At 44.1% G+C, this 17,024-nt stretch overlaps 1 protein-coding gene across 12 annotated transcripts in view; it reads right to left on the reverse strand.

Moving 5' to 3' along the window:
• huwe1 (HECT, UBA and WWE domain containing E3 ubiquitin protein ligase 1) overlaps positions 1–17,024 on the reverse strand; it is a 39,128-nt gene that overhangs the window by 885 nt on the left and 21,219 nt on the right. For 6 of the 12 annotated variants that reach the window (XM_051425537.1, XM_051425536.1, XM_051425533.1 and 3 more), the window contains 36 exons: positions 16,696–16,919; positions 16,384–16,595; positions 16,100–16,282; positions 15,260–15,432; positions 15,031–15,170; positions 14,760–14,835; positions 14,377–14,475; positions 13,593–13,720; positions 13,349–13,508; positions 12,890–13,118; positions 12,582–12,760; positions 12,406–12,495; positions 11,513–11,673; positions 11,355–11,397; positions 10,189–10,557; positions 9,775–9,985; positions 9,280–9,404; positions 8,946–9,166; positions 8,404–8,795; positions 7,593–8,256; positions 6,695–7,418; positions 6,501–6,595; positions 5,668–5,824; positions 5,431–5,566; positions 5,024–5,235; positions 4,685–4,920; positions 3,800–3,902; positions 2,998–3,147; positions 2,642–2,887; positions 2,435–2,552; positions 2,194–2,334; positions 1,815–2,102; positions 1,531–1,636; positions 1,133–1,250; positions 499–680; positions 99–289 (listed from right to left, as the gene is read on the reverse strand). In XM_051425537.1, coding sequence (XP_051281497.1) covers positions 99–289; positions 499–680; positions 1,133–1,250; positions 1,531–1,636; positions 1,815–2,102; positions 2,194–2,334; positions 2,435–2,552; positions 2,642–2,887; positions 2,998–3,147; positions 3,800–3,902; positions 4,685–4,920; positions 5,024–5,235; positions 5,431–5,566; positions 5,668–5,824; positions 6,501–6,595; positions 6,695–7,418; positions 7,593–8,256; positions 8,404–8,795; positions 8,946–9,166; positions 9,280–9,404; positions 9,775–9,985; positions 10,189–10,557; positions 11,355–11,397; positions 11,513–11,673; positions 12,406–12,495; positions 12,582–12,760; positions 12,890–13,118; positions 13,349–13,508; positions 13,593–13,720; positions 14,377–14,475; positions 14,760–14,835; positions 15,031–15,170; positions 15,260–15,432; positions 16,100–16,282; positions 16,384–16,595; positions 16,696–16,919 — 7,282 coding nt within the window. The remainder of the gene's footprint in view (positions 1–98; positions 290–498; positions 681–1,132; positions 1,251–1,530; positions 1,637–1,814; positions 2,103–2,193; positions 2,335–2,434; positions 2,553–2,641; positions 2,888–2,997; positions 3,148–3,799; positions 3,903–4,684; positions 4,921–5,023; positions 5,236–5,430; positions 5,567–5,667; positions 5,825–6,500; positions 6,596–6,694; positions 7,419–7,592; positions 8,257–8,403; positions 8,796–8,945; positions 9,167–9,279; positions 9,405–9,774; positions 9,986–10,188; positions 10,558–11,354; positions 11,398–11,512; positions 11,674–12,405; positions 12,496–12,581; positions 12,761–12,889; positions 13,119–13,348; positions 13,509–13,592; positions 13,721–14,376; positions 14,476–14,759; positions 14,836–15,030; positions 15,171–15,259; positions 15,433–16,099; positions 16,283–16,383; positions 16,596–16,695; positions 16,920–17,024) is intronic. The other 6 variants (XM_051425541.1, XM_051425535.1, XM_051425538.1 and 3 more) reach the window with 5 other exon arrangements.

Genomic DNA, 17,024 nt, shown 5'->3' on the forward strand with positions numbered 1-17,024 from the left:
AAAGAACATTCAATTAAAGTTAAATCTTCACAATTTTGCTCGTTCCAGGATTGTTATATTGTTATATAATTAGTTAATGCTTGTAAACGTGTGTTTACCAGGTATGAGCAGATGGCAGGCGGTCAGTGGAGCGATCGTCACGGTGGATCTGGAACTTCTGGATGCCGTTCATGCCCTCCAGAGCAGCAAAACCCTGGAGGGGAACCTTGGAAGTTCCGGTGACAAACTGTAGGAACTTGGCCCGGTCTGCCTGGTCAAAGGACCGCAAGGCCCTCCAGAACCACTGGATCTAAGGTAAAAAAAAACAAACACATGATCAAAGCAGTTCAGTTAGAAATGTGTTCCATTATAATTTTACTTTTGTTGTTTTTCTGTCCAAGGGAAAGATAGTTAAGGCTATAACAGAAGATATGCACATTTGACTGGGGTGAAGAAACATGAAAAACAGAAATATAAGTGGGTAGACATAAATAACAATGTTTTATGATTATTATTCACCTGGATGGAGCTGGACTGGTATTTGTGATATTCAGTGTTGGCCTTTAGGTCATCGATGTCAATAGTGGGCAGGCCAGAGATGAGCAGCTCCAGCTCCTGCTCGGTGAAGATGGAGATCAGCCTCTTGGGGATGATCTCGTAGAATCCCTCAAGGAAGGCTGCTAGCTGTTTGCGGATCGCACCTAGAAAACAAATAAGGGTATTCACTCTGGGATCTTTTGAGAGTACTGAGAATATTCTTTTCTTGGCAAGCAGCCAACATTATTCTATCAATTAATTTGTTGTTTTTTTCCCCCCTTCAATTAAGCAGCTGAAAAAGCCTTAATGAATAATGTATTTGAGCAGCAGCTGGATGTTGCTGCTTATGATAAATCAGCCATCTTCCAGAGAGAAACACCTTTCACTCCCTGCAGCATATTGATTAGTTCAAAAACAGTGCTGCCACCTGGAGCTTTTATGGAGTCATTTTTCATACTACATGCAGCCAAAACATTTAAATTTGTATCTGTTGATTAGGAGGTATAACTTAAGAAATTTACATTGACTAGTTGTTTTTACCAGTAATGCTGAGCATTATTAAAACGCTACTGTTAATGAGAAATCAAATAATAAATTAAATAAACCACAATCTCACCTGTCATCTTCATCTGGCATACCAGGTGCACATACTCTTTTTTGTTTTCCTCTGTTACCAGGATATTGGCTCCATTTGGCTTGAGGTCTCTCACTTCACACACTCCAAACTCCTGGACCTACACAGGCAAGAGCACATGAAGACTTTCAGTGTCGCTTGTCTTGCGTTTCAGCTTAATATTTTACTTAGTCGCAGATTGGATCCATTATCAGCATTTTAAGGCCATCAGATTCCAAATTACACTTTTGCAGCACTTATTTTAATGAGAACAATTCCAAGCATTTGGGATTCAAACCCTTGAGGCCCATTTCCAATTTCAACAGTTAAGGAGAGAATACAGCATGAGAATCAATTTTCCACTTGAAGCTAATTGAAACATTTAGAGAACAGACACAAACCTCTGTGCTGAATGTCAGCTCATAACCCAGCGTGGACACATCATTCTCCAACAAGTACACCAAGCCCTGGAAGAACGGGTAGTCCTCGCTCTCCATGTCTGTGTACCTGGTATACCACAGAAATACATCCATATTATAAACACATTCAAGAAAAAGACTGCAATATATAGCAAACTAACTCTCTGGTTGCCACAACGTTTAGTGTAGCAGTCAGCAAGGCATGGTTTGTTAGGATATATACTGTAGTTGGATGTCTTTAACAATTAGGTCAGTATCTCAAATACCTGACACTCTTGCCCAGGATGTGCTTGTAGAAGCTGCGGGTGAAGTAGCACTCCAATAACCGGTTATCATAGACTGCCTTGGCCACCACACGACCCACAAACTTGAAGTAGCTGAGGTGGTTAGGGTTGCAGTGGGATGAAGGGTTGATGGTATAGGTGACACGGTCGCCTGGCGAAGTGCGGAACAGAGCATACATGGGGTTGAACATCTCCCGGGAGATGATCATGTACCACTCCCTCAGCAGGCCACCAGCATCCTGGCCTTCCTCTCCTTCAAAAACAATGTACCTGTAATGGGAAGGGAGCAGAGTATGACTCAGATTGGGTGGTTCTGAATTGAGAGGACACGCAAGTGGATAGAAAAGAAATGCAGCCTTACAGCCTATTCTTCATGTCCTCTGGGCTTTTGCGATGCAGCTCCCTGTACGAGTCCTCAAACACGTGATCCCTCCTCACATGCACAGCCATGTCCTCCTTTCTTAAGCCTTCATCCAGTCGCTCTAACTCCTGGCGGAAGTACCTGCAGAGATGGCCAGAAAGACCAGCATGTCAGCGATTTTAAAACCCAATAACTGGGTATTAAAAAGTGTAAGACTAAAATGTAAGATAAATCTCCTTACTTCCTCTTAACGTCAAAGTCCAGGATGCGTATGTAGTCAACCAGTACTGCAAAAGGCCCATCAGCCAAGTGAGTGGTGGATTGGCGCAGGATCTGGTTAAGCACTGTGCGGTGAGTTTCTAAAAAGAAGAACAAGTCCCGTTAGACAATGTACTACATATCAGAACAAAGCTTTGCCATTCTCCCAAGGTAAATCATTCAGGCTCACCAGCAAAGCGGAGGAACTTCTGGGTGTCTGGTGGTAGGTTTGAAGAGATGTGCATGGAGGATGGCTCCCTGGAAAAGAACGGGTCTAGGGATGAAGGTGTGGCAGGTGTAAGGGGTGCTGGCGACAGTGGTGGAGGCTCATCTTTGATGTGAGAAAGCTGGCTCTCCCGAGTGTCCCTCACAGGTGGTTTGCTCTCTCGCTCTGTGGCATGGACTAGGAAGAAAGCCTCCACAGCAGGCTGGAGAACTGGGGAAACAAACAAACAAAAAATTAATTATCCATTCATCAACAGAGAAATACAATATAAATCACATACAACATAAAGAAATACATTCCTTATGAAATATTCCACTTACCCAGTACGGCATGCTGGTCATGGGACTCCTCCAGCTCTTTCAGGCACTCCCCGAGCATGTCCCACAGTTCATCCAACAACAGCTGCTCACTGAGCAGTGGGAGGTCTGGAAGTCTCTCTTCACTCTCCGACTGGCCGTTTCCTTCTTCATCTAAAATAAAAAGTTCCAATATAGTCTGAATCATTACGTTATACTATCATCAAGTATGCCTGCTAATAGACTGAAACCAGTTTTTGGGCTGTTAAAAGGAATTCTCCAGTGTTGGTGAACAAGCCCATATTCAACAATCTATATTAAAAGTGAGAGTTACTACTGGAGCTCCCTGTATTTTAGATTCAATTAATACAAATTATGATAAAACTCAATATTTATGTGATCGAAAGCATAGAGCTCTTTTTTTACTATCTTGTTGGAGTTCTTGTTCAGATTGTTCTGTGAATAATAATTTGCTCCAACATGTTTACTTTTATATAGCAAGTGTTTGTCAACCTAAAATTTTAAATCAATAAAGAAATAAAATCAACAGATCAAACACATTGAAACGTGTAACACCAGCCACAAACAGTCTAATATTAAAGCAAATCAAATCAGAACATGCATTGTATTGTGAAGTTCTTGAGGGCTCCTGTCCCTTGTCATGTAACCAATTAATTATGTGTCATCTCTAATGGATCAGTTTATATTAATTGTGTAACTGAGGGACTAAATTAATAAAATAAAATAAAAAAGGCATAACAGAGAATTTACTGACAAAACAAAATAAAAACACAGTGAACCAGCAGATGCTTTAAGGGAGTCATACCCAGAGGTGCAGGGTCCTGCTCGAGAGGAGATGGCTGGTCAACATCCATTGGAGAGTCATCTCTTTGGGCTGCCTGGGCTTCTGACATTGACTGCACTTCAGACTACAGAAAAGAAATCAGGGAGGATCAGAGACAGAGAGAGTATGAACAACACGGAAAAAAACACTTGATTAATGATAAACATTTTTGCATAGTAAACATCTTGATATTGCCATGCATAAAGACATTCCCATGATCCACTGTGACAGGAGGGGAACTGGAACTGAGTAGGGAAGGAGGGAGGGCTAAAAGCATGAAGCCATGTCAGCCAGCAAACAGAGATCAGTTGAACAGATAAAAAAAGTTTGGAGCAGGCAGCACACACATTTAGACCATTTCAACAGTAAAAACATGTCAATGCAAAGACACTGATAGAGAATGTAGTGAATCACTGGCACATCTGTCTTTCTGCTGGAGCTGTCAATGTTCATCATGGCAGCAGTTGTCACTATGCATAAACCACTTGAGGTAGCGGGCTGTATGGTGACTGCACACTGTATTATGTTGTTTGCAGACACAATGCAATACCACGAAAAAGGTTAACTGTAGTTTATTTTTCCCAAATAAGACAGATATGCCTTGCAAGTAATTGGTTAGCTTGTGCTTTTCCAAAATGCAAAGCCAGTACAGGCAAAGCCAAATTACTCATGAAGCATGTTGTAGCGCACAGCAATTTCTCCAGTATTTATCTTGATGACCACCACAGTAATTTTAAAATAATTATACTGTGATGGTCATACTACTTAATCAATGTGTTTTTTTTCCTCTTTCAAATGGTCTCCTACTGTAAGTGTGTGCAGTGTGTGAGTAGAAGTCTGCCTGCTGTCAATGCAGCCCATGCTAACCGTGGCAGCAGCAGCCGTGCCAGCAGGGGGAGCAGCACCAGTGGGGGCATGGGGGGCAGCCACTGAGGATCCAGCAGCGGCGGCGGCGGCGGCAGAAGAGGCGGTGGGTGGGGGAGCCTGTTGGAGCCGGCGTGCCCGCTGACCCTCTCTCACCATCTGGATGATAGCGTCAGCCTCAGCCTCTAGCTGACGAACCGCAGCCTGGATGCTACTGGCTGAGCCCAAACTGGTGGAGCCTGGCCGGTGAAAGAGGGAGAAGAGAGGTTTCATCACTTGATACAACATTAGGATATTTTATGCATACACAAAGAATATTATGTATATGTAACATCATCTTACCTAACCGTCCTGTCTGTTTGGCTTTCTTGTTGGCACGCCGTGTGTCCTCACGGAGCTGGATAATGACCTGCAGCACTCGCAAGAAAAACTTCTGCGTTGATGTCTTGGAAGTTAGTGAGCTCATACAGGGAAGCTGTAGTTCACGTCCCCCGAGAGTCCTCTTCTGTGCAGCCACAATAACGACACTCTCCGACCCGTCAAACCTGTGCCCCAACCAACAAACGCAAACAAGGTAAAGGACATTGCAGTTGTGTAACATTAACCTACATGCAAAAGATACTATAATTACAGACTGTAAAGTGTCTTGGGCTAATTTAACTAGAGTTTAGATTTAACAGAACCACCCTCTCTCCTGCATGTGTATTGACAACCTAATGTTACTGGGTGGTCCAGAGTCATCACTAGCTAACCTGCTGGTCATCTTGCCCTTGAGCCTGGCGGAGATGGAGGAATCCTCAGGAGGGGCATCAGGAGAATGAGAATCTGCATGTGCCCGTCTCTGCTGCTCCAAGTTGTATTCTCTAAGTTCGGCCAGTAATGTGCCTGAGAGGGACAAAAAGTTTAAAAATGTGTGCAATGAGAAAACTGTATTTGCTGAAATGAGAGCACGAGAAGAGGCAACTGTGTAGTTGCCCAGCACTGACCGATCTGCTTGCAAAGAGTGTATCCAAGGTGTCTAGCTCCACTGAGCAACAGTCTGAGCACAGTGTCTCTGGTGGATCCGTCTCCTCTAGATAACTGCAGCAGAATGTTAGCTGCATCTTCCAGACCCTCCTCTGAACATGAGTGAGATGTCAACACCTTGTAAGGAAGAGGAAAAGAATTGTTAGAAAAAGTAGATCAGGGAAGAGATGTATGGTGGTGTGTCTTTTTTTGTGTGAGGCGGGTGCCACACACACACACACACAAATTATAAACGACGTGGATTATACTTCATGTCCCGACACTATTTTATAAGAGTTTTTTCACTGTTCAATGCAGCTAAAACAAGGTTCTCTTATTTTTGGTGAGGACAGCTCGGACAATACTTCCAGTAACAGAAATTTGAGAGAAAAATAGGGTTTTATGCTTTGGTGATTTGGCTGCTGATCCCTTAATTAATAGAACATTTAACTACTAAGTGTTTGGGCTGCAGATGGTATTTTTTTATTATCCAATTTTCATCCAGATTAATTAGACAACTCACATTTTTTAAATGATCAAAAAAATAAATAAAATTCCCAGTTTTCCTTCTACTCTCTAAGTACAACCAGAGAGCAATAAAACCTAACCGATAAAATATGTCTCTAGACGGAATTTCCCCCTTTGTTTGCCTTACTTACCTATCCTAAAGTTATCCACACTACTATCTTGCAAAAGATTTAGTTTGATACTAAGTTACACTTTTCCATGAGCAGAAATAGAAATTCACATTCAATGTTTCACAATAACATCATGAATGACACCATGTGACACCTTTTCCAACTTTTTCCCATACCTCCACAGAAAGTTGAAGCTGTTTCTCTGTGAGTCCAGTGGACGCCATCTTGTTGTCACTCTCTGTACTGCTAGTAGTGCCCCTCTGTTTCCCTGCTTTGGTAAAAAAAAATATCATTATTGTCTACTAAATTGCTGTTACCTTTTATTTACACAAATTAACTGATTATATATTTTGGAATCAATTAACACTACCTGTAGAGGTTGTTCCAGTGGACGTAGGTATAGAGATTGTTGTAGAGGATGTCTGAGAGGCTGCTAGACTTGTCCCTGAGGATGTACCCTGGGCTGCCACAGCTCCCACAGAGGACCCTGGGATTGCCACAGTGGGCTGGGCAGAGCCCACTGACACAACACCCTGTGTTGTGATTGAGGGTGTGGCTCCTGAGCTGGTTGCCACGTTGGGGTTGGCAACCTGTGGGGTGGGGTGTCCAGCAGGCACCTCGGTTGCCTTGTTGTCAGGCAGGGCAATGGATATGAGGGAGAGCAGGCGCAACAGCTTTTCAGTGAGCAAGGAGCTCCGTCTGATGACTGGGTGGGACAACATGTTCATCAGTTGGCCTAGAGGTGAGGTCTCCAGGCTGAACTGAGCCCCCTCTGCCTCTGCACTGCCCCCCAGAGGCACTGTCTTCATAGAGGCTTTGCCCTTGCGGCTGACATTCATGTTGTCCAGCTTGACCAGAAGGTCCCAAAAATCTGTGGAGATTCCTAGAGACTGGAGAGTAGCGGCAGCAGCGCCCAAGGAGTTCTGGGTGTTAGAGGCTATGGAGCTGGGGTTGCTCTGAGACTGCGACCCTGACCTGGATCCACCACCTCCAACCCCTGTCCCAGAAGAGACTGAACAAAGGCGAGAATCCAGGTCAGAAGAAGATGCCGACAGATCCTTACAGCGCTGCTGAGTAAAGTGGCTGGGGAACACCTATAGGAACAGACAAGTAACAAAAAGGACATCAATTATTATAACTATAATAATACTAAATATAACACACACACACACACACACACACACACACACACACACACACACACACACACACACAGGATAGCATATACAAGCATATATGATGCAGCAGATGTGGATAAAGACTCTCACCTTGGCGAGCTGGATTAGTGTGTCCAACACATGTCGACAGACCACTGGAGCAGCTTGTGGGTGGATGTGGACAGTGGAACCTCCACCTCCAGCACATGTAACACCTGCAGCAGTGCCTGACACTCCTCCTCCCAGTGTTCCAGATCCTGTAGATCCCCCGGCTGAGTGCCTATCGGCATGCTTCCTACCTGATACTCGCTGAATCTGGAAAATGTTTGTCCGGCAGCCCAAGGCTGCGTCCATGGAAACAGAGAGCCAAGAAAGCTGGCTGGAGCTGCGAGACTCCACCCTGTTCAGTAGCTCCAAGGAGGAAGATGAGGATGAAGAGGAGGAGGAGGACGAAGAGGAGAGGGAGGAGGTAGCTGAGCCTTTTCCTCCACAGCCTCCCTGGATGCTCCTCTTGCCACGAGAATCTTCCAGACGTGAGGTCTCCACACACACCTCACTCTCGCTGCTGCGTTGGAGGATGGATAACAGGCTGCGAATGACCCAGCCCCGTGTCTGAGAGTGGTAGCAGAGGTTCCTGAGCACACGGTGCAGACGGCTGGTATTAAGTTTTGGTTCATCCACAAACAACAAAACCAGTAGGCAGGACAAGGCCTCGTGGTCCAGCAGCAATCGACCACGCAGACGCAACAAGGAGTCCACGCTGGAACTGGATGGTCTGAGGAAACAAAATAACAACATATTATCACCTGTCAAAAGTGCAGTATGATCTGATCAAGGCCACCTAACATTTTACTGACCACGACATTTTCAAATAAGTTCTTCGATTCACAGAAATGGCAATGAGATGACAGTCTCCTCTCACCTGTGATTTGTTCCTCCGCCCATCTGAAATGTGCCTCCTCTCTGCACTGCCAGTCGGGTGTACTGGACACCACGATTGCTCCCTAATCGACTGGTGAAGGCTGGTGAGCGCAAGATGGCTGATAGGGCTGAAGATGAGCTATGACCAAACAACCTCTCATGCATCAGTTGCCTCTGGCGTGCCTCTTGCTCTCTACGCAACGCGGCTGCCTCAGCAGCAATGTCCGGGGGCATGACAGCCAATACGCTGTCCTCCATGTCCTCCAGGACACTACGACGGAGTTCTGAGGGCAGCGTTTGGATAAAGGTGACTGGATCCAGAGGGGTGTCTCCCTGTGGGGGCTGTTGGGCTAGCTCCCTGCGCTGCTGCTCTGCCCGTTGCTGGGCAAGAACCTAAGACGACCAATTGAAAACTTAGTTTAGATTATCTGTGACTCCTTTGATGATTTGCTTGGAAATCATTTCTTCTTACTACAGTTGGCAGGTCTAAATGTAAGCATTTTGTAATATTTTATAATTTTTAAATTATAATAAGAGTCTCACCTCCTCCTGGATGGCAGGTGGCAATGCAGCCAGGAACTCAGGGCTGACCTCTGTAACCCCTGGTCCTCCCAGCACAGGTGCAGTAGTGGAAGGCAGGCTGGTGGCAACAGGAGGACGGGAGGGTGGTCTGATGCCAAGCTGATTTTGCAGCACCTCTCTGCGGATGTCCTCAGGAAGAGCTGCCAGGAAAGAGGGATCAACACCCTCAGGCAGGCTGATGCCTGCCAAACCAAAGAAACATCACAAACATTATGAGATAATGTTTTGTTCAAAATATTAGAAATTAAACTATTAAACTATTAAAAATAAAATGTAGAGTAGCAAATCCTTTTACCTGCTAGTGGGTCCTCCTCGTCATTGCTGGTAGATGGAAGGGGCTCTTCCTGGATGGCCTGAGACTGGCTGTCAGCACTGTCACTCCTGGGCATCGTTTCCCCAGGTGATGAGACAGAAGTTGAACTGTAAACAAACATCATATACGCAGCTGATTTACACAGTGTCAAAATGACTAGAAGGGAAGTGCATTTGGAAACCTAGGAGGTGGGGATTTCACTGAACAATGAGATGGTTTTGTTTTGGCCAAAGACAATAACGCTTAAAACAGAGTTAATGCACTAACTGAATCTTAACAGAAATGCTGCAAAAGCAGCTTGTGGAAATGCTGACTTTCAACTCCATTTTGTTTTGTGTGAAACAGAAGTTGCATGTACTGGCGATGAGAAGGGGGTAAGCATTTTACACAGCCTAGAACTTTTTACATGTATACAGGTTATCTGGCCTAGAGATACAAGGTACATGGAATGTTAATTTGGTCAGGGACGCTACTCACCCAGTCTCTGCATCCGTCTGTCTGTCAGTCAGCCCACTCTCCCTGCTGCCAGACAACTCCTGAGACAGCTGGGGGGTCTGGGCTGGGTTGGGAGCAGCTTCTTCCTGAGTGGCAGAGGCAGGGCTGCTGGTATCCATGGGGGATCCTTCCAGTTGTGACACGCCCACTACGGCAGGCTCTGAGGTCTCCACAATGTCTGGACTTAAAGAGGCTGAGAAAGACAAAAAAAAGAAGCAGTGAGGAAATTGTGTCATTAACGCACTGTAGAAAAATTCCTTGGGTCATTTTTTTTATTTCAGTGTTGAGAAACTTTTACTACACATACAATCGTGATCAACATCATCATTTACATTACAGATGTGAGTCCTTACTGTTGGCCAATCTGTATAAAGAGAGTTTTCAAAGATAGTCTACCTTCCCTGCCTTCATCCAACGCTCCTCCTCCACCACCTCCTCCGACTCTCTCACCGATTGTGGGTGCCGGGGACATTTCCATCTGAGATGCCTCCGCTTCGCTGTTTGGCCTGTCAGCTGCCGACAAGGGTGGAAGGCCTGCCCCCGCCAGAGCAGCCAGTGAGCTGGCATGCGACTCAGCCAGTAGCAGGTCAGCAATTGGCTGGTGGACCTGCTGACTGATCGCAGTCTCCAGGGAGACTAGGGCCTGTTCATGAGGAGCAGGTGTGGTGGGAGTGACCTCTCCAGATGGAGGAGCAGTGAGGAAGCCTTCTGAGACCCTGGGTGGGTCCAGACATGACACCGTACCACCCTGAGCCTGCTCACCTTCTGCAATACCCAGAAAGAAAAACGTAATTCTTTTCAGTGATTGAAACAGATTAAAAAGAAAAATACTTATTCTGGAAATGCGACTGCATAGTTTGTATAAGTGACTGGCAGTTGTTCTCTGTCATCATTTACAGACGCTTACTTAGTAAATAAGCTTTCGGAATATTTTTCAATTATAGATATATATTTTCCCCAGTACACAATTGCAACCAAATTTGCAAGCAAGCAGACCAAGCACAAAAAGGAACGGAAACAGCAATATGGTGATTAGTTATTGATCATTTTCAACACAGATGCCATGGGCCTCCGCTGAGGAAGGCAGTAAGTTGTATAGTTATCTCCTCAACGGGGTGCACAATCCTGATCCCCAACAACAACACAACTTACTACCTCACCACAGCAGAGCCAGTTACAGACAAATTGCAATTAATAAAAGATACATAATACATTATACTCCAGAGACATAATGCAAATATGTGGAATTAGGTGCTTAAGGCAGAAAAGTAGATCAGATATTTCAGTTGGATAATTATTTGTGCCATTTGCAAGTTATGGGTGGATCTCCTTCACAGCAGATGAAGAAATTGAGCTGGTATAGCGTTGCCATAAGAAAGACAGTAGACTGTATAGTTATCTCCCAGATCTGGTGTGATCCTAAAACTATACAAACTACTACCTCATCCCACAGCACGCTCTGCTGGCTGCTTGTCTCTGCTTGGTGTTCATCCCCGAGATGTGTCCATTCCTAAAAAGAATTTTAACATTAACAAAAACAAAATCTAAACAAATGTCAGTACCTGCAGTGTTCTCTGCACCATTAACTGTCCCCAATCCAGAACCCTAAGGACAAAAAAAACAGTTCACGTTAGCGAAATAAAAATACGAAAAGATGCATACATTTCTGTTAGAAAACGTCTTCTCCTACGCAGCCAAACAACATGTATTATTTGCCAACCTGCAGGCTCTGTTCCCTGGCCTGTTCTGCTCCAGAGGCCCGCCTCTCATTCTGCTTAGACTCCTCCTCCTCAGCCAGCTGCCTTCTTCTCTTCTCCCTACGCTCTTCCAGTTCCTCATCCCGCAGACTCTCGAGATGCTGCAGGATAGGCACCTTCACCACTGAAAGCGGATACATGTCAAAATTCATCCTTGGTTGTGGCTGTGACTTAAAGTTGTAAGTCATTCAGTCCAATTAATAGCTTTAGACATGAATCCTGGGGCATTGATGATGACAGTGTTTTACTCCCTGTGGCACTGTGGTTACGAACAAAGTAGACCAATAAAGAGCAAATCTGCAAAAACTATACTATATACTACTTACTATAAAGTGCGAGTGCTACTGTGCTTGGATTTTCTAAGAAAATGTGCTGGACCCTATGTCTATCAAGCACTTCACTAAAAAGCAGATCATCAGTCTGTCTGAATCACTTGCTTTGATTGTTTTAGTATAAATAGAAAAAAAATGTCTGCAGTCTGAACTCAGATGTCTCATATATATATATATATATATATATTTTTTTTTTTTTGTTTGTTTTTGTTTATTTTCAGGTCATTACAGGAATTCATCAACAAATGAGACTCCAAATGGTCATGGTCGATCAAAATGTGGTCTAGTATAATAGTGTTTAAACATGGTTGAAATGAAGCTTGAATACTTTGCCTACTTGGTCATTATATCCAAATAAAGTGGTTGTCCAATACTCAAAAATGGATTTCCTGAAAGCTCCAATACTCATCGACAGAATGTTATATTATCCATATTGAGCACCTCAGTCCTGAAAATTGTTTTTCATGATAAAATGATTAAATTTATCTCCATTGATACACATCTTCAGTCAGAGACCAACCTACCTGCTACACAGTCGTGCATACTCTCAGCATCCAGCACTTTACACTCATCTGTCCATCTAGTTAAGGCAGTGGGAATACTGGAGAGGGTGCCTGGAGAGAAAGAAACATGTTAGGAATTCAGGCCAATACTAAACAAATGGACTGTTACATTTATGACAGCCAATAGTTATTCTCACCAGCTTGTCCCCCAGTACTGCTCTGCTCATGGAAAAAGTCATCCAACAGCTCGTCATCAGAACGAGCAATGATGTGCACATCCTCATTTCCGACCAAAAGGCGGGCACGACCACGAGATTGCAAAGGCAGAGAACTGGACAGCTGTAAAATGTCTGCTGCAGCACTGGGGCCCAACAATCTAAAAAAGGGATTACAGGGGAACAGACATTTCAATTAGCATCATCAACAAAGAATTGTGGTGTAACAGCTGTTGCAAAACAGATTTGTTTAACACAAGGAAAAAACAAAAAACAAAACATGCTTTCACCTTTGCAAGATGAGCGGAGGGTTGGGCTGGCGGTTGCCAGGGTAGTGGACATGGATGGTGTGTCCGCTGTTGGCAGTCAATTGGCGTAGGGTTCTCTGGCTGCGACCCATGCCCTGTGCCAGGCGGCTGCTAGTGCCTGCCACACCTAGGGTGAGGGAACCGTGGTCAGCATGGCGCACCATCAGTGGGTGGGAGCTGGGGATGTTGCCTGGGGAGGGAGGGATGTCAGCTGATGGAAAAACAACAGAAAACAGTAGGCAGACATTAGGGGGACAGCTCTGGCACAACCCCAAGTAATGTTTATGAAAAATAAAATAAAAATTCTGTATAATTTGTTTATTTGTGTTTGTAACTCCTAATTTGGGATGTCTGAATATATGTTTTTGGGGGCAACTGGGACATTCCTACGAATAATACATTTTACCTTAGTAAATGTTACTAATAAATTATCCTGCTTACCGTTGTTGGAGAACATGTTGTCAAACTCTATGATGAGGTCATCATCCCTGTCAAACCTTTCGAAGCGGATGTGTGGTGCGGCATTGATGTCAGGGAAGTCCTCATCCAACTCCATCTCTGAACCTTCATCATCATCATCCTCATCTCCCTCTTCATCATCCTTGAAGAAAAGTAGCAGCCATGAGTCTTAAGGACAAGAAACATTCAAGAGTTGTTCATGGAACCTCATTGCATAAATTCATACCTGATCCTCCTCCTCTTCTTCCTCTTCCTCCTCCTCTTCATCCTGGCTGTCTTCATCATCATTGCTGCCACTAGAGTCTTCCTCCTGAGTGTGCTCCTCATCTTCTGGCTCCAGGATGTTCATGGAGTCTGATGGAAGATGAGAAACAAAGTCCATTACAAGATCTTAGAAATGGAGAATCTGTCAGTAAGCCCAGTCGCAACAACTGTGAGGTTATTTACATAATAAATATGGTTGGGTCACGGTACTTTTAAGGTTACCAACTGAATAACGTCAATAAATCAGTGCCATATTTGGGTACCTGGGAGTGCAGGTAATTAGTTAGTTGGATAAGTTGTTGTTGGAGATGACGGGGAATTTTTTATTCATGGATGATGTTAGCTTACAGTTTTATTTGTGTTAGCCACAGGCATGTCAACTCACGTACTGAACATGAGACCTGCGCAACTGAAACTTTCCACAGGGTCTCATGTCACTCTTCCACTGTCTCTCGCAGTAAAAAACCCATTTATTACTGATGACAGCACAAAAAGAGGACACTTAGACCACAGTCAAGTGTCTCTCCCTCTCCTCTTGGAGCATGTGCAGGCAGAGTGAGTGAGTTACTATGGTTACAGGGACACGTGTCACTTTCAAACTTTCATATACATTATTATTAGGTTAGTATGCCTTTCACTTTTTTTTGCAAGTGAAATTACATTTTTTATTATTACAGAGAGAGAGCATTCAAATGTGAACCGGTACCTAACCCTAATGATAGACACACAAAGTTCTGATATCTTACCTTCCCGGTTGGCCTGAAGAGTGGATGCCTGGCTAATATTGGAGGGTGCCTCATCCATCAACACATCCTCTTGCGATTCATCTTCACCGCTGCGTCCCACTGATTGAAAGAACAGACAAGTGATACACTCTGACTGGGTTTCTTTGCCTGTTTGCAATACAAGGAGTAGACGCACTTTGGTATCAATTATCATAATTATAAAATTGAAGGAAACTGTGTTTCCAGTGTGCAGTGACTTGTATTGCAATTTTATTGTTTGTTTTTTTTGTATCCAGCAACTATCCCACTGAGGTTTGGTTGTTGCACTTCACTACTCTAACCTTTTCCATGCCCGTTTACCAGCCACCCTCACTGTCCCCTCCAAAAATAATCCAGTGGCTTACCTATAATTGTGCTGTTGACAGTACCAGCATCTCTCTCCAGAAGCTCATCAATCAGATCCACCAACTCATTCTCTACCTGTAAAAAAAAAAAAAATAAAAATATCACACACAAATGAAATGTCAGCTATAAAGTGGAGAAATAGGCATAACACCTTGGAGCTCAATTATCTACCTTTGGTAATACCCACTTTTATGTTATGGCCATAGATGTTACAGATGAGGTAATGTGGTAAAATACTATGAGTTTTGTGTGCAAAACAACATCAATCACCTGCATAGCCTGTGTGCTGAGAACCTCTGGCTGACCAGCAATTACTACCGTGTCTCCCTCTGCCTCTCCATCCATCAGGTCGCTGTCTGTTCCTTGGACTCTGTGGTTGCCCTCCACTGGCTCTGCCTCACCAGAATCTCCTGGAATAGATGCCACACATCAGCAACAGACATATTTGGAAACACTGGATTTAGGGTGTTGAAGTGTCTCATCTGACTCATGTGAATACCTTGGTCCTGAGTGTTGCTGTTGCTGTCTCTGGCAGTACCAACGGTGTCATGCTCAGCCTTGTTCTTGTTGGAGCCTCCTTTGCCCCCAAACAGACTGCTGGGCTGGTTAACGATGCGGGACAGAGTCTCCAGAGGCTTCAGGGCAGCATTCACTGTGTTAGCCATGTTGGGACTACACAAAAAAATATGGAGAGTTATTTTTTTTCATTCTGGGATAGAACTACTAAACACAAAAGTTCAACTAAATTATCTGGTTTACTAAGCTTTAAATTAGTGATGCAGGAAAGCCAAGGTTACCAATTGGCTCTGACAACCCTGGGTTTAGGTTGCCATGTTGATCTGTACTGGTTTAAATTAAGCAAGCTTTGTGATTACAACCTAGGTTAAATCTGAGGTTAAAGGTTTTCTCTGCGGTCTTAGACCTCTAGTAGCGTGACAGAGCTGTTGTTATATGACAAGGTACCCATTTTGTTTATCTCACGAACATGCATCGATAAACAGGTTCTGGTAACACGCAAAGATATGCTGCAATGAACCAGCATAGGTAGTGAAGAAGACGACTGCAAGCTTGTTAACATGGATGCAGGACTTAAAATACTTAGAAAGTAAACTCTGCAAATGTTTTATGAGGAAGGAAATGCACTCCCCAATGTGATATTTTTTAGAGGGCAAGGATACCCTGCAGTGCGTTTCAGTGAGAAACACTGAATGTAAACATAACTTTTGTTTGTTTTCCAGAACATTTCACAGGGTCTGATTAACTAATCCACAGACCACACGTGATGCAGGCCTCTACTAGGACGCAAATTGCAAAATTAAATTATGGAATATTCATATACCTGGACAAATCCAAGCTGTGAGGCACACGGGCCAAGTCGTTGACCAGACCTTTCTTAAGAAAGAGCCTAATGATATTGTTCATGCCATTGTGTTGGGTCTTGGCTGCTGCTGTGCTATAGAAACTGGACGTGGAAGGACATGATTCCATGATGGTACTGATGATGCACATCACTGCCTGAAGCCTATAAAATAGACACGTAAAAACAAATCAAAGTCAAAAATCAATCAAGGGATATATTATCAATATCAGGTTGGTTTACTGATTTTTTTTTATGCTGCTTACCTGGCATGTTTTTCTGCACCTTCTGCCATTGCTAGTGCTCGACTAAGGGCAGCCTTCACCTCATTGACGAGGGCAACCTGGGCATCAGTCCCTGTGCCGGCAGCTGCCAGGCTGGCTAGGAAGAGACGTGCCAAGGCTGGGGTGTCCTTGTCCTCCGAATTTTGGGTGTGGGGCAGCAGGTGGTCGAGCACAAAGGCTAGAACACTGCAATCCTGTTAAGATGGAAGAAGGTCAAAACAGGGAAAAAATTATAGCAAAGGCATGAATATACTCAAGTGTGAAAGGCTGAAAAGATTTTATTCAACTACCTACCTCCTTAATGAGCTCAGACTGTCCAGCAGTGTAGCAGTAGGAGGCGATTAGAGTGGCGATGCCCACGTATGAGCGCACTAGTTCAGCCAGCAGTCTTAGGATGGTGGAAGTAGGCATTAGAGGCTTGCTTGCCTTTACCTTAGCTGCTTTACCCTCCTCTGAGCTGGTACTCTTCTCTCCTTCCTGTTCTTTCTTTTCCTCCCGCATCTCTTCTGGTGTGGAAGCTGAGGATGTTGGAATAACAATATAAAGATACAAAGTACACACACTAATATGGTCGATTGTTTTACATAAACAAATACACCTAAAATAAAAAAACTCTTAACTCA

The sequence above is a fragment of the Dicentrarchus labrax genome, unplaced genomic scaffold (assembly GCF_905237075.1).
Source record: "Dicentrarchus labrax unplaced genomic scaffold, dlabrax2021, whole genome shotgun sequence".
NCBI classification, from domain to species: Eukaryota; Metazoa; Chordata; class Actinopteri; family Moronidae; genus Dicentrarchus; species Dicentrarchus labrax.